The sequence below is a fragment of the Antechinus flavipes genome, chromosome 1 (genome assembly GCF_016432865.1).
Source record: "Antechinus flavipes isolate AdamAnt ecotype Samford, QLD, Australia chromosome 1, AdamAnt_v2, whole genome shotgun sequence".
Taxonomy (NCBI): Eukaryota; Metazoa; Chordata; class Mammalia; order Dasyuromorphia; family Dasyuridae; genus Antechinus; species Antechinus flavipes.
In genome coordinates this window covers 536,280,006-536,296,842 of record NC_067398.1, presented here as the reverse complement: position 1 = coordinate 536,296,842, position 16,837 = coordinate 536,280,006, and the positions used below count along the sequence as shown (strand labels likewise).

Genomic DNA, 16,837 nt, shown 5'->3' with positions numbered 1-16,837 from the left:
GTTTAGACCATTAGACCACATCAAGTACAGTAGAATAAAAGGCACAAGACTGTGCCCTCAATTTAATCTTATATTTTCTCATTAAAATCCTTCACTAACATCTAAAAGTAGACATAGGTTTTATTTTTAGACTAGCCCAAAGCTACATCTCTCAAGGCTTCTTAATAAATGATTATATTTTCATTCAGTAAGAAACAAACGCACAGGTGGTATAAAAAAAAAAAAAAAAAAAGACAGGGATAAGAAAACAGGGGTTTCCAAGAGAATCATGGAACGAAAAAGGTTAGAGTGCTAAGGCAAAAGAGAATTTGAACAGGTAGATATTGTGAGAGGAACAGGAACAGAAAGAGCATCTAGAAATCTGAAGGTAAATGATGTATGGCCTTTAATACTCCCCATGAAAAGTTTGAAAAAATAAAATAAAATCTGGAAAATAATTAAATGCAAAGTGTGTTAGAGCAGAGAGTTCAAGGAAACAGAGAGATTGTGGACTGAGGGAAACTAGAGAAGGAAGGAAGATAGTGAGTTCTGTTTCAGACATGTTAAGTTTGAGCTATCTATGGAATATACAGTTTGAAATGTCCAATAGAAAGTTGATGTAGAACTCAGGAGAAACTAGAGCTGTATAAGTATGTTTAACAATATCTGCATGAAGATGATAATTAAACCTATGAGATTTGTCAAGTCCCCTATTTTGAGTGAGAGAGTAAATTTACCCAAAGTACTACTATAAGAATGATTCTTGGAACATTTCTTGACATCTCAAGGATATAAATGTGGCATACAAAATGTCTATATTATTTCAATAACAATTTTTTTATGTCCTTTATTTCAGTTATCAGGTGTTTTGTTTTTTTTTTAATGTGGCACATGTCACAGTGTTCCATGATAAGTAGTAAATACCAAAACTGCTATCAACACAAAGAGGACATAGACTCTAACACTCAGAAAGAGAAACATAGCAACCAACTAGTTCTTGAAGCAGAAAAATTTACATGTAAATTCTATCAAACAATTAAATACCTAATTAATTACACAATAATGCAAACATCCTTTCAATGTCCATTGATGAGGCAGATGAATCTAAAATCAAGAGTAAGGAAGAATTAAAAAAAAAAAAAAACTAGATGAAGATTATTAATTATTTCTACAAAACTATCAAAACAGCAAATAAAGTAGCAATACATAGAAAAATACTCATTAAAACAAGTTAGATTTATACTACAGATATGTAAGATTGCTTCAACATTAAGAAAATATTCATCAACAACAACAAATAATAAACAAAATACATCATTCATTTACATGAAAAATATTGAAGAGCATAATATGAAAAAACTTTTTTTAACTAAAACTAAGAGTTGACATTTTAATGGAGGAGTGCTGGATACTTATCCATCAATTTCAGATTTTACAATTAGATGGCTTCACTATTATTTGACATCATACTCAAAATTCTAACTACAATAAGACAAGAAAAAAGAAATTAAGTAGCACTTCTCTTGTGCCAAGCTTTATTTCCTTAAAAGATAGTATAACTGCATTAGGAAAAGAGAACAATAATTAAAAATTAATAGAGGCAGTCAAGTAGCAGGATACAAAATATCTTCACAAAAATTACTAGCACTTCTGCATCTTTCCAACAAGTAAAACCAGAAAGATAAAAATTTTATTTCAAAGAAATTACCAAAATAAAAACATGAAAAGTCTGAGACTTTACCTGCATAGGACTTAAACTCCATTATAAAACAAACATCAGAGAAACAAAAAGAAAAAAAATCAGTAGGAACTTTCTGATGTAATTATGCCAAAATGATACTACTTTAATTGCCATACAGATTTAACTCTGTCAAATCATAGAAGAAAAATTTGAAAAGAATCAGGAAAAAATATTACAAAATGTTATATCTACCTAAACTAACAGAATCTACCAGGAGAGATTCTTCATTCAATAAAAATCCTTCAGAAAACTTTTGATGGAAAAAAGTTTTAGCCAGGATAATTACATAAAATTTTAAATTAAATAAATTTAAAAATTACAAGAGAATACAAGGTCAAATCTTTTCCATCTTTTAGAGAAGAAACTAGTACCTAAGTAGAGGATCAAGATTATAATTTTAGTGATATTTTAAATCTTCTGCATGAACCAAATCAATGCAATTAAAATCAAAAGATCTGGATTGGAAAGGAATCAATCTTTGCAGCAACGTTCTTATACAACAAAGAATTGAAACAAATTCACAGCAAGAACTCTAATAAATAAGTGGTCAACATATACCAACAATTTTCAAAATAAATAACATAAAAAGATTATTCAAAATTATAAATCAATATCAGAGAGGAGGCATAAAACATAGATGTTGTAAAGGTAAAAATGAAAAAAATTATTAAGTTAATCATACCTGTTCAAATGGTGATCCTTACTACTGGGTTTTATCCCAAGAAAGTTAATGACAAAAAAAAAAATCATAAAACATTCATACTAGATTATAAGTAATTTTAATAATCTTAAACTAACTGGGAAATGGCTTAAAAAAATGTGCTATACCAATGTAATGGAACATTAGTAACAGGAATTACTAATAAGAATCACAGAACTATAGTAATATTTTACAAACTGATAAAGAATATTACAATGCACAATAACAACAATGAAGATAGCTCTAAAAAACAAGTGAATTCAGGTCAAATATATTGGCCAATCTTCATTCCAAATGAGGAAAGTTAAAGTATACTTCCTGTGTGTTAAGAAATGCTAAATTTAAAAGTCAAATGTTACATGTACTATAAATCATAATCTAAGTTAAAGTTTTATGCTTACCTGCTTTTTATGAGAAGACACTATGGAGGGAGGAGTTGTTCATTGGGAAATTGATGTATCAAAACAAAATGTATTCCTGAAAGATGTGCAAACAAAATACATGCCCAATAATTGGAGAATAACTGAGTGAACTGTGGTATATCACCATAGTGGAATATTACTATGTATTACGGAAAAAAACAAATACGAATAGTTCAAAGTAACACAGAAAGACTTGAGCAAAGTGATGCAAACAAGAAAGCAGGGAACTAAGAACAGGATACCTAATGAATGCAATAAGGTAAATCAAGTCAATACAGAGCAACAAACAAAGGGTGGTAGAACGTAATCAGTGCATGGAAGCAGTTCAACAGAGAAAAGAGACTGAAGGAGGAAAAGCTTCATAGGAGAGATGGCACTAGAACTTAGTCTTGAAGGAGTAAAACAATTTCAACAAGCAGAGATGCTTGATGTTCAATCCAGACATGGGTAATAGTGCCCTACTTAAACAGGAGGTAGGAGAGCAAAGAACAGAAAATAGTCCACAAAATTCCCATTAAAGGAAATAGCAGACTAAGGGAGTGGGGTGAGGAGAGAAGATATGATAGTTGTTTTCAAGTATCTGAAAGGCCCTCACATACAAAGTGTTCAGATTTGTTTTGTTTGTTCCACACTTCACATTCTTCATAAGGTAGAACTAGATTAAGGTTCCAGAGAAGTACATTCAGATTTGCTGTTAAGACTTCTAAATGTTTACAGCTATTAAAAACTGAAATTGCCTGCCTCAAGAGGTAGAAAGTTCTCATTCACTAGAAATCTTTAAACAAAGGTTGAATAGTCACTTCTACATTTTTCTGTAGATGTTATTTCTAAAGTCAAGTATGGGTTGGTTTAATTGATTTCTGGGATTCCTTCCAACTAGACATTTTGATATTCTGAGCTAACTGTACCACAAGGACTGGCAAATATAAAGAATTACAAAAAAAAAATTTGGGGAGATATATTTAAACTTAAGAATGAAAAAAGCAGACCCAAAAGAAATATAAATATCATGTCCACAACAAAATCATGCACAAAATACTAAAGGATAACAAAACTCACATTAAATACAATTGACATTGTTCCAAACTATTAAAAAAAAAAGGAGAATATAAAAAAGCTTATGTGAAACCATAAATTTCTACCATATTCTCCTTTTTAAAAATCAATATTACTTTCAAAGCTCTCTTCTGCTTAATGGTGTTTTCGTCTTAACTTTCTTCTCTTAATCCCAATGCAGTTTAAAAAATACTTTAGATGCCTCTCCCTCTCTTTCTTTCTCTCTCCCTCTCGCTCTCGCTCTCTTTTTTAAGCAACACCATCACTAATCTTGTATTTCCTCCCAAATCTCATCCTCAATTGAAAAAAAGAAAAACAACACCCTTTAAACAATACCAGTCAAGCAAAGCAAATTCACACTCTGGCAGTATCAAAAAATAAGTTTCTTATTTCACAGCTCTCTATTAGGATATAAGCAACATGCTTCATCACTGGTCCTAGAATGATCGTCAAATTGCATCAAGGGCCAAGTTCCTATTAGATGCTACATCAATCAATAAAATCATTTCGTGATTTTCTCCATTCAAGAATAAATAGGAGTGAAGGAAGATGGAATTTGGGATTTAAAAAAGGTGTAACTAGCTATATAAGTCAAGGAGGCAAGGGATTCAAGAATAATGGACAATGTAGAGTTGAATTGGTTCACTAAGGGATCAAGATGATAATAGCCTTTCTACACCTCAGGGGAGAAACTCAAAAACAAAAACAAAAAAAACAAAAAGACTGAGGACCAATTTCTAGTGATAACCCCCTCCAAGTTAAAGGACAATAATAAAAGGAACAATAGATTAGAAATCTTGAAAATATGACTATAAATCATGGCTTTGTTATTTATTGCTTACAAGATCTTAGACCACTATGACCTCTAAATCTCAGTTTCTTCATCTGTAAAAATAAAGTTTAAGCTAAATGAATCCTAAGCTCCTTTCTAGCTTTAAATGTTATGATTTTTGGACGATAAACATACATAATTCATTGCTAAACCCATACTTAAAGCATTTCAAGCTTGGTAATTCTTTGTAGAGCTTATATGGGTTTAGTGAAGCTTGCAAAAACACAAAATCAGTTCCAAACTACAATGAAAAATTACAAAACTAATTTAAATTTAAAAATTATAATGGTAGTGCTCTTGTTTCGACAGATGAGCCGAAGATTAGCACAGTCCCTTTGCAAAGATGACCCACAAATTCATTACACATTCTATATATAAAAAAACAAACAAAACTACACTTTTGAAAAAAATATTTTTATACAAGCTACTGAATTTCTTTTCTTATTCTTCAGGAAGTGATACTACTTGGCAGTGATGCTATTTGAATGCTAAAATAGCCAAAAATCAGTAAGAAAAACCAACTGATATTTCTGTAACATTTTAAGATTTGTAAATTATTTTGCAGATTTATCTCAGTTGATCCCCCAAACAATAGCAAAATCTATGAGGTAACTCTTATTTTACTAATACAAAAACTTTATAGTGATTTGTCCATAACCACAATGCCAAATTCAAACATAGGTCTCCTCTCTTTTGGGTTTTTCTTTTTTATCAAGGGAAAGCATGAACATGGCTGTTCTCCATTGTTATAAATTAAATAGTCAAGAGTTTCTTGCCTTTGAGGAAATTAAGAATCAGTCCATCCAGAATGTAAGGGATAAGTATTTTCTTGATGAAACCACCTTCATGATAATGGAATCACCCTTGCTTAGATAAGCATCTAAGTGTCTCCTAACTTCAAGTTTTGTATTTTACTGAAATACATCATCAATAAAAAATGAAAGAAAAATAGCATAAAGAGTATGATGAGAAAAAATAAAGGCACAATTGGACAATAAAGTTAGCCTATCATGTGGCAAAAACATGTAGCAATAATTAATGGAAAGCCAGTCACTTGCTTTCAATTGGAAGCAAAGAAATATTAATATATTTGGAAGGTTCCCTTTCTCCCCCAAATGGCTTATGATGAAGAATGCATGAAAAGATACAGTAAAAATAAAAAGTCTCACAAATTAAAAATTGTGGATAGATTATAATCTCTACTGATAGAGATTACAAATTCATCCAACTATTGATACCAGGTAAGGGAAAAATTACTTCATGTCTTTAGCTTATAACAATTCAGTTGTATAGCCCCTGAAAACACTATACAACATGCATACATGTATAATATGCACATATATGTATCCCTAAAAACAACAATCTTCTCCTGTTAATGGTTATCTTTATATGAGCTACTTCTCTCCCTTACTTGCCAAGAAACATTCCATTTATCTCTATCTGAAGATCAAATGTTATAATGCTGTTCATGAATAAAACATAAACAACTCACAGGTGGGTTTAAAAAAAAAGACTTAGAAATGTCATTAAAGAAATTCAATAATGACCTATTTCACTACTACTTCTTAACAGTAGGAGTTACCTACTAACAGTAGGTAAATGACATCTCTACCTTCTCTAATAATCAACATAGTACTATCTTTACAAAGGTTTTTCTCCTTGTTAACAGAAACCTCGAAACTGATCCTCCATTCCTTAGATTAGAGATAGGAACTTGGTATGTGGGTGCAGGGGAATTTTGTTAATTTACAATATCCAAAAGTATAAGCAATACCAACAGTATTCAATAATAAAAATTGAGCTCCAAAACATAACTGACAGAAATGGAATGAAGATTTGGAAATGTAAGCAGCCAAGCTGGTTTAAAGATAACAACTACTTATTGTTTCTATATTCTTATCAACGATGTTGAAAAATTAGACCAACAGGAAATTAGTTATCAGAGAAAAATTAAGTATCATTTACGTAAAGTAATCACACTTATGAAATCACAAATCCTTAAAGTGCTAATGACTTAAAGTAATTACTATTAATTGGGCACTTAAGAACTATATTTACTTCCCTGCATTCAAAAGTTCTTATCTTCATAAAGTTAAGTTCATATCATTTTAAAAAACTTAATTACCTAAGAAATGATATTTTTGTTATTATTTATGACTATAAATATGCAAGGCTACTTCACAAAGAACTCACTGCAATAACCAAGACAAGTAGCAGGCTAAGTCAAATTTTCCATAGTTGACTATATGTAAAGAAATAAGACTATCTAGTAAGACTTTATATTAAGAAACTAAATTTAAGATATCAGTTTATTTCACTTTTCAAATTCTTATATGAAGATGTGACAAGATTTAAGTAATTTTGATTTAACAACTTATAGTTATTACTAGTTCCCTCTTACCTTCAATAATTCCTTGCAGCTATCAAGGCCAATATCCACAAGAATGCCTTTCACTTTTTTTCGAACCTTCCTAATATTGTCAAGATTTTCAACAGGAATTTGAAACATTGTGACTTTCCTAAAGCAAAAGCAAAAAAAAAAAAAAACCAAGAATATGATAAGTACATATCACTAAGAGCTTGTATTTTTCTGCAATTAAAATTTTAAAACATTCTAACACTTGCTTATTGGGATCTGTACTTCTCAAAAGATAAATAAGAAAAACTTCTCTTTGTAGCCATAATATCAAAAGTTATGAGTAGGAAAGATGCGCTAAGTAATCATTAACAAAGTACATGAAAGGAGTAATAAAGGAGATGTTATTTATACTCAACAACCTTTAAAATAATTACAATATATTACATAAGAATGAAAGGTAATGCTTTTTACAATCATTCTCCCATACAGATGAACTCTGGATAAATAGTATAATAAACATTTTGTTATAATAGCTGTACTTTTGTCTATCCTGAAGCAGAAAAACTATATTTAAAAGTTTCTTTTAAATGACTTCTATATTTAAGTTTTATTTTAAAAATTATATCACATTGCAGGCATATAAGTACCCTGTTAAGTTATGAAGTGGTCCAACTGAACCAGGCAATTTAGAATCATATGCTTTAAAATGTCCATATTCTTGACTCAGAAACAAAATATTCATAGAACTTTTTGTAAGACAAAACACTGATAACAAAGTAGATACCCACTGAATATAAAATGAATAAACATGTGGTAAATGGTTTACAAATACATAGGAAACTATGAATAAGTAATCTAGGAAGACATGGGAATTGCTTCAGAACCAAAACACCAATACACAATAATTATAAGAACAAAAACCAAATTTTTGACTTTATGAAGAATTGCGAAACTAAAATCCCTTCCTTCACTGCAAAGGTAAGGACTACAAGTGTGGAAGATTGCATATATCAAAAGTTCTCAAAGTTTGACTGAATCCTGAAGCCTACCCTGAAACCATTTTGGGGGGGGAGGGAAGAGGAGAGGGTCTTAGAAATCAAAATTATTTCCATATCAATACTAGAACATTTTTTGTCCTTTAAATTATGCCTCTTTTTAAAAACTACATTCTGTGTATGAAGCTAGATTTTTCTTCATAAATATAAAAGAAATTTGCAAAATTATGTAAAATAATGTAAAATCTCACTATTTTGGGGGGAAAAGCTATTTTTATAAAATTATTTATGTTAACATGTAATTGGATTTATTATTATTTAAATTACCTATTAAATATTTGATACATATGACAGCGGTATGTTGGAGTCAGCCTGAACCAAAATTAACTTTCAATGTGAGCATTTATCTCAGAATTCAGTAAAGAGAACTGTCAAGATTTGATCAACTGCTTTGTCTAAACAATCACAATCAGAAAAAACGTTAGCTGGTACCATTTCACACTTCTCAGATTAACTAAAATGGCAAGAAAAGATAATGATGAATGTTGGAGGGGATGTGGGAAAATTGGGACACATACACTGTTGGTAAAGTTGTGAACTAATCCAACCATTCTAAAGAGCAATTTGGAACAATGCCCAAAGGGCAATAAAACTGTGCATACCTTTTGACACTGCAGTTTCTCTACAGGACCTATATCCCACAGAAATCATAAAAAAGGGAAAAGGACTCACATGTGCAAAAATGTTTGCAGCAGCCCTTTTTGTAGGGGCAAGGAACTGGAAACTGAGTGGATGCCCACCAGTACGATGTATGAAGGACATGGAATATTATTGTTCAGTCAGAAATGATGAACAGGCTAATTTCAGAAAAGCCTGCAAAGACTTACATGAATTGATGCTAACTGAAGTAAGCAGAACCAAGAGAACATTAACATTGGACACGGTAATTACAAGATTATGGGATCATCAACTGATGGACTTGGTGTTCTCTCTCTCTCTTTGCTGAGGCAATTGGGGGGTAAGTGACTTGCCCAGGGTCACACTGCTAGGAAGTGTTAAGTATCTGAGACCAAATTTGAACTCAGGTCTTCCTGAATTCAGGGCTAGTGCTCTATCCACTGCGCCTTCTAGTTTTTTATTTTCAAAACATATGCACAGATAATTTTTCAACACTGACCCTTGAAAAACCTTGCGTTCCAATTTTCCCTTCCCCCTCCCAGATCGCATGTTAAACATGGTAAAAAAAATGTTAAGTCCAAAATAGGCATACATATTTATACAATTATCTTGCTACACAAGAAAAATCAGATTAAAAAGTAAAAAGAAAAAAGAAAATTCAAGCAAATCACAACAAAAAGTGAAAATGCTATGTTGTGATTCACCCTCAGTTCCCACAGTCCTCTCTGTTGGATGATGCTCTCTTTATCACAGACCATTGCAACTGACCTCAATCATCTCATTGTTGGAAAGAATCCCGTTCTTCAGAATTGACAGTTGCATAATATTGTTGTGAATCTTGTTGGTGTTATTGACACTCAGAAAGATAACTATTGAGATCGAATGTGGATCAAAGCACATCATTTTCACTATATTGTTGTTTGATTTTTTTCCCCCCTTCTCATGGCCCCTCTCTCCCCTCCCCTCCAGATCTGATTTTTCTTGTATAGCATAATGAATGTGGAAATGTTCGGAAGAATTGCACATGTTTAATCTATATCAGGATTGCTTGCTGTCTTGGGTAAGAGGAAGTAGAGATGAGAAGAGTTTGGAACACAGGATTTTGCAGAGGTGAATGTTGAAAGGTATCTTTGCATGTATTTGGAAAAATAAAATACTACTAGAAAATTAACAAACAAAATTTGTGTTGGCCATAAGATTGTCTCTCCTCAAGAGAGCTAGCTAGATGGTAAACATTTACTAGGATGTCCTTATGATATAATTTATAGAAACAATAATTTTTGTAGAGAAAAAAGGGTCCTGAAACCAAAAAGTTTGAGAATTGCCAAGTGTTACACTATTCAAATTGTTGATGCGCTGGTTATTTTGCTTCTTTTTAGAGTCTGTTTCTAGGGAAAGTTCCTTGGGAAAGATATAGAAGCTACGTATATGAAGTAAACAGACCTCAAGAAAAATGATAATTTTTAAAAACAGAGACCAACTTTCATTAAAAATATAAGTCAAAATCCTCATTTGACACCACTATCCCCTCAAACTATAATCCTCTTATTCTCTTTCCTTTTGCAAAAATTCACTTATTTTTTTCACTTCCTTTACTCTCTTACTAGCTTTAGCCTCTTAATTCCTGTCAATTTGGGTTCTTATTTTACTCAACTAAAGAATTTCCATCCAAAGTTATCAATGATCACTAACTGCCAGAGCAAAAAGATTTTCTAACTTCATCATTCTTAATCTCTCTGCTGTATGACAACTTTATGTTGGGTTCTCATTGTTGCCTTCTCAGTCTCCTCTGATCATCATCCATATTGTGTCCCTGTGGATCTTTTCCAAAATTCCTCTTCTCAGTATAATTCTCACTTCTCCATCTAAACTTTTCAAATTGGATGTCCTACAGACATCATACTCAACATGTTGGAAAAAATAAATTTTCTTTCTCCAAGAATTTCTTTATTTCTGTCAAAAGCACATTTATCTTTCTTTCTATCCATAGTTCCCAATCTCCAAAGTATCTTCAATTGCTTAACATTTCCCTTTATCCAAGCTATTGCTTACCCATATTAATTCTATCTACAAAATTTTCCTCTTATCTGTCTCTTCTCCACTTGCACCACCACCAACCTTAGTTCTGGCTCTCATATCTGTTGATTTTATATTTATTTCTAGCTTTCATATACATTTCTCTTCTGACACTGTGAACACTCTGGTACAGGCCCCCAGTATTTCAAACCTGAACTATGCAATAGCTAATTGATATCCCTCTCTTCCCCATTCCAGATAATTATTTATCTTCCACTGTCAAAATAATCTCTTTACACAGATCTGACCATGTTACCCTTCCCCTACTCAATAATCTCCATCAGTTTCAAGACCAAACAAAAAAATATTTGATGTTCAAGTAATTTGTAATTTGCCTCCTCATTCCTTTCTAGTCTCTTTATATCTTACGTTACTCACTTCCTCTCCAACTCCCCAGTCCTACACTCTGTAATATAATGACATTGCCTTCTTGTTTCTATCTCCCAACTTTTGGCTGTCCTCCATGCCTGAATGTTCTCCCTCTTCATCTGTCTTCTGCTTCCCTCAACTATCAGTTAAAATACCACCTTCCACAGGAAGCCTTTACTGATCCCTCTCAATTCTATTTTCTTCCTTCTGATGATTTCTAACTTAATCTATATTACTGTTTATTCATACAGCTATTCAGATGTTGTATTCCCATTAAATTGTGAGCTTCTTGAGAGCAGAAAAAAACATCTTTTATGTTTTTTAGTATCCCCAATGCTTAACACCGTGTCTAACACATAGCCCACTATGTATGCTACGTTAATAAATGATGACTATTAAAATAACTTCCTAACTGGTCTTCTCTTCCTTCTTCAATTAGTTCTCTATTCAGGTGGCAAAATTTAAAGGATAGGTCTGCCCACATCATTCTTGTGCTCAATAAACTCCAGCAGCCCTGATTTCCAAATCAAATATAGAATCCTCTGTTTGGAATATACAACACTTACAATCTGGCTCCAATCTACCCTTTTAGCATTATAGCATTTTACTTTACTTCATGTTGTCTACCCTCCATCTAAAATGTCCCTCTTGCTATTCTTTATCTCTAGTTTCTAATACTTCAGTTTGTCTCCTAAGTCTAAAATGCATTCCAAAATCTCAACCTCTCATGGAAAAGGGAAAGAAATATACAAGTAGAAGCTTTCTAGCTCTAATGGGTTTTCCTAACAGTTACATTTAGGGGTAGCCAGGTGGCACAGTGGATAGAGCACCTATGCTGAAGTCAGGAGGACCTGAATTCAAATCTGGTCTCAGACACTTAACACATGTCCTAACTGTGTGATCCTGGGCAAGTCACTTAACCCCAATTGCCTCAGCCAAAAAAAAAAAAAAAGTGAAATTTTAAGGTTTACAAAGTATTTTACATATATGATTATCCCCATTTTACAGATGAAGAAACTGAGGCAGATGAGTTAAATGACTTGCTCAGGATCACACAAATATTAAAAAATGCTTATCTGGCTATATAGAAATTGTGAAGAGTCTTTACAAATAAACTGAAACATAAAACTACATATTTTGAATAATTTTGGAGAACCTTGCTCAAACATTTTACTTAATTTTATCTAGCATTTCCCATGAATTTGGAAAATAATAATAATTAAATATTGATTATTTTTCTTACATTTTTCAAACCGTCAGTTAACTTAAGAGCAATGGATTCTAACAACATCAGAAAAACCAAAACTGTATAGTTTCTTTTGCAAAAACCAAAAACACAAAGAAATGAGGAAATAACAATATCTGCCATTTATAAGGCACTTTTAAGGTTTACACAAAGCACTTTAGAAATATTATCTCATTTTGGAAATATATACTTTAAACTTTTCATTTTATACAGATTCCATAAAGGTAAAGTGACTTGATCAAGGTTATAAATAAAAATGTCTTACAGCAATGGCTAAAAAATCAGATAGCTTTGATGAGGCACTAGCTACAAGAGTTTCAAGCATACCTTATGTTCATATATTCCAACTGTTACCTATATCTGAAATTACTGCTAATAATAAGGCAAGTGGGTTTTGGGATTGCAGTGGATTAAAATAGGGAAGAAATGTTTTATTGGCACTATGAAAAAGCCAAAACCCGTTATATGTTCATATCAACCCAGATTCAAGCACTCAATATGACCTGGCAATTTTGTTACTGGAATGTTTATATCACTACGTTCTCACACCTGAGCAGTGCCTTCCTGGGTTTTAAGACATATCTCAACTCATCATTTATCTCATCAGTTTAAGAGCAAAAGCACATATCATAATTAAATTTTCTGGATACAAATACTTATCCTTTTTAAATCAAAACATCAATTTAGCCTATCAATCAAATCTTTCTAAAATATATTTCATAATTTTCTTTCTTAAAAAGCATATATAAAAAAGATAATGTAATCTTTACATGAAGACGCAGGTTCATTATTATGACTATTGGTAGATTGTCCTTTAACATGATATCTTTTGAATCAAAGCAAGGCAATGAACAAGGTCTTAACTAACAGTCCCAAACTGCTAGGCTCCAAATTCTTGTTTCTTCCCTTTTGTCATCTTTCACATTTGCCAAATTGATTCATGACAAAAAAAAAAAAAAAAAAAAAAACATTAAAATCTCCTGACCTCCAGTATAAAACCTCTGAACTGCCCTGACAAGTGAGTTAATAAAAGGCAAATTATCAGATATACAGTAGTCCAGATGAATGGAAAATAAGCAACACAGAGGAAGAGACCTGTTCTTAGCAGACCCTAAGGATGCTTAAAATCTAATTCTAGCCTTTATCTCAATGTGAAAGAATACAGCACTTTTTAAAAAAAGAAAATTGGATTATAATGATTTCAATAATCAAACTGGTGAATCATTAAGCAAATATTGTGCTGAACTGGAAAAAAGTACTGAACTGGAAATCAGAAGACTTGTTCAATTCTTTGAAACTTACTAGTTCTTAATTCAGTCTTAGTATTTAGTATTAAGCATTTCTAGACGTCAGCATCCTAATTTGCTTTTAGAAAAACAAGAGAGGAAAAATATAACAGGAGTCAAATTAGAATTATCATGCTAAAAAAAAAAATCACAACTTTAAGGAATCCTTAACTCAACTTTTATTATTTTCAGGCACTAATCACACAGAATAATATTAAGACAGTGGTTTTCTACACAATGTCCTCTATAAGAAGTGAAAATCTATTCATTGTACATTCAAATTTCATAATGAGTTGACAAAAACCAAATCACTCTGGTAACTCCCCCTTGGTAAATTTGTTATTATTTATTCTCATGTAAATGACAACCAAACCTGTAATTTCTAATAAAAGCACTAACAATATCAGCAAAAATAAATACCTTTTCCCAACAATTAAAAGATGAGCATAACTTTAAAGTTATGCTTTAAAGGTGCTCTTCTAGACCTTCTAGAATGCATGAAGCCTTGAAAGTCCACTTTAGAAGAAAATGATTTCATAACACAATCTAAACGTTTCATATTATTTATAAGTGTTGAGAACTTTTTTACTACCCATGGAATTGAAGAACTGCAAGGCAATGAGGTCATCTAGCTCAACATATAAGTGACCAAGAATTTCCCTTACAATGACCCTCCAACCTTCACCAAAGGGAAATATATAAGTCAGTCCCTGCAAGGTACACAAAACTATAAACAGCCTTTATTCTGTGTGACTTTGGCAGCAGTTTCTTCATCTGGATAAGGAGATTTCCTGAAAAAAAGTTTACTTTCCAACTTTATACCTTATGATCCCACAGCTGTCAGGTCATTAACCTACCTAGCAGAGCCTGAATTTTATATTTTTAGATAGGAAGAAAATAACTTGCACTACATAGTGTACAAGGGAAAAGTACTTTGTAAAAATTAAAGTGCAACATAATTATCTCTGAAGTCACACTGCCACAAATCTGTCCAAGCAGGAAAAAAATTTTAAATGTGAGGAGTGCTAAAAACCACTTTTTCCAATAGTTTAAAAAACTTTTAAGGGAGAAATGCCCAACTGTGTTCAGATCAGTCAGTTTCACATATTAAAGATTTCAAACAAGTGGGAAAAGCCGATGTCAATTTTTTCTACTGAGATTTTGGAAAAACTACTAACAAGATTTCCAAACATCCCCTGAAAATGTTTAAATGAATTAAGACACAGAACTTGACTTCTATAAATAAGGCAAAGAGAATAACAGCATTATTCTCTTAGTTCAGAATTTAAAGTAGTGGCAAAGTTAAAAACATTAATATTCAGTTTTGATAAAAGCATCAATAACAAGTGTTCTATGCAAGTGAATAATCCAAACTAAATTTCAATTTCTAATGAAATTACATTTCTTGGGCTTTTATCTGAAACTGTTTTTTTTTTTTTTTTTAAATCTCAGAGCATTTTTTAAAATACAGTAAGAGATGTAAACAAAAGAAAGCATGTTAATTCTATGCACTGAGTAAAAGTGGGACGTGAGACTTTAAAAGTCACTTAATATTTACATAACAAGTGCGATTTGGTATTCGCTTTAGAAAATAAAGTAAGTTCCTAATAAATCGTCCCAGCAGATTTCAAAGTTAACTTTTCTCCGTGGTGGAGGAAAGAAAATAAAAAGTAAACAAATTTAATCAATAAAAAAACAGGAAAGGAGTCTTTAGAACCTCGAGTCCTCGGAGTCTTCTTGGGATCCACCGAATTCTCTATACCTAGCTATCGCCCAAGGCTCTAAGCAGGATTGTTATTATTTGGGTTCTTAGCTCGCCGAGTCCGCAAAGCCAGCTCCCCGAGGGCAAGGAAACTAGGAAGACCGAGGAAGGAGACTTGCCAAATGCACCCGGCTGGGGGAAGAATCCGAAGCCCAGGTGATCCCGGCCATCGTTTTTTCCGTCTCCCCTTTCCCCCGTTACAACGCCTCCCTAGCCCACGTGACTTCTCCCAAGCCGGACACGAGGGGTTAAGGGCACCGAGGAGAACGGAACGTTCTTGAGCCCCGGGGCCCCAAAGCTGCGCGCAGCCGGCAAGCAGTCCGGAGAACGTCCCCCGGATTCCCCGGCCGTGAGGTCACAATGCGGTTGCCTCTGGCCCAGGAGAGAAGTAAAGCGGGATAGGGGGTGGGGGGCGCGGGAAAATGCAGCAAACACAAACTTCTCACGAACTAGAAGGCAATTTACGGGCAGAAGAGGTCCCAGCTTGGGGAAGGCAGCTCGCGCTCACTACCGTCCGTCAGATGGTCCCCAGTCCCACCCCGGACCGGGATGCGCCCGCCCGGCCAGTCTCCCCGCCCCCTCCGTCGAGGAGGTCGGGAAGGCGATGCAGGCGGGCCTCATTGCGATAGTAGCGCGCGCGCAATCAGACGGCGCGTCTGACTGAGTGTGCGGAGCGCGGCTTTTCTTTCCTCTCAGTGCAGCCTGGTCAGCAGACGCTACTGCGGGATGCTGCTGGCGACCACACTGTACCTACCGCTCAGCGCTGAAGAGGGAGCTCTTTTCCTCCTCCTCCTCCCGCCGCCGTAGCCGCCTCCTCCTCCTCCGCTCCTCACAATACCATCCAGACGCCTCCCCTCTTCGTCTCCCTGTCCTCCCCTCCTTTCCCCTCCCCTCCTGCAGATGGGCTCTTCTCCTTCCACCCGACCTAATGCCGGGGGGCTGTGCAGGAACTCCAGTGCGGGCGGGACCCTCGGCGTCAACGCCCCACGCCTCCCCTGTGCAGGCAGGGACCCCCTCGGTGCCTCAACACAAATCCATCCCTAACAGCAATACTGTGTCCCCTCCTCCCTCCACAGCCTGAAAGAGAAAATGGCGCTCGATTTACCTCAGGAAATGACGTAGGGCCTCATTTGCATGCCAGTTAAGTTAGCCAATGGGAAGAAAGATTGTATTGGGACACCTTGGTTCTTCCAAACAGATTACCTTGGGCCCCTGAACTAAAGCTGAATGAGAGGTCCAAAAATGGTAGTGAGAAGAAACCACCTGTTTCTTACCCACCTCTCAAGAAGAAAAAAAAAATACCTCTATTCTTACTAATACATTTAGCTTCAGTTGT

The 16,837-nt window shown here is 34.0% G+C and overlaps 1 protein-coding gene across 1 annotated transcript in view; it reads right to left on the bottom strand.

The window, feature by feature from the left end:
* The window catches only part of ADNP2 (ADNP homeobox 2), a 39,443-nt gene extending 22,856 nt beyond the window's left edge, over positions 1-16,587 (bottom strand). Inside the window, exons 1-2 of the mRNA XM_051970581.1 lie at positions 16,256-16,587; positions 7,132-7,249 (exon numbers count right to left, since the gene is read on the bottom strand). Of these exons, the coding sequence (XP_051826541.1) occupies positions 7,132-7,239 (108 nt within the window). The 5' untranslated portion in view covers positions 7,240-7,249; positions 16,256-16,587. The remainder of the gene's footprint in view (positions 1-7,131; positions 7,250-16,255) is intronic.
* Between the last annotated feature and the right edge of the window lie 250 nt (positions 16,588-16,837).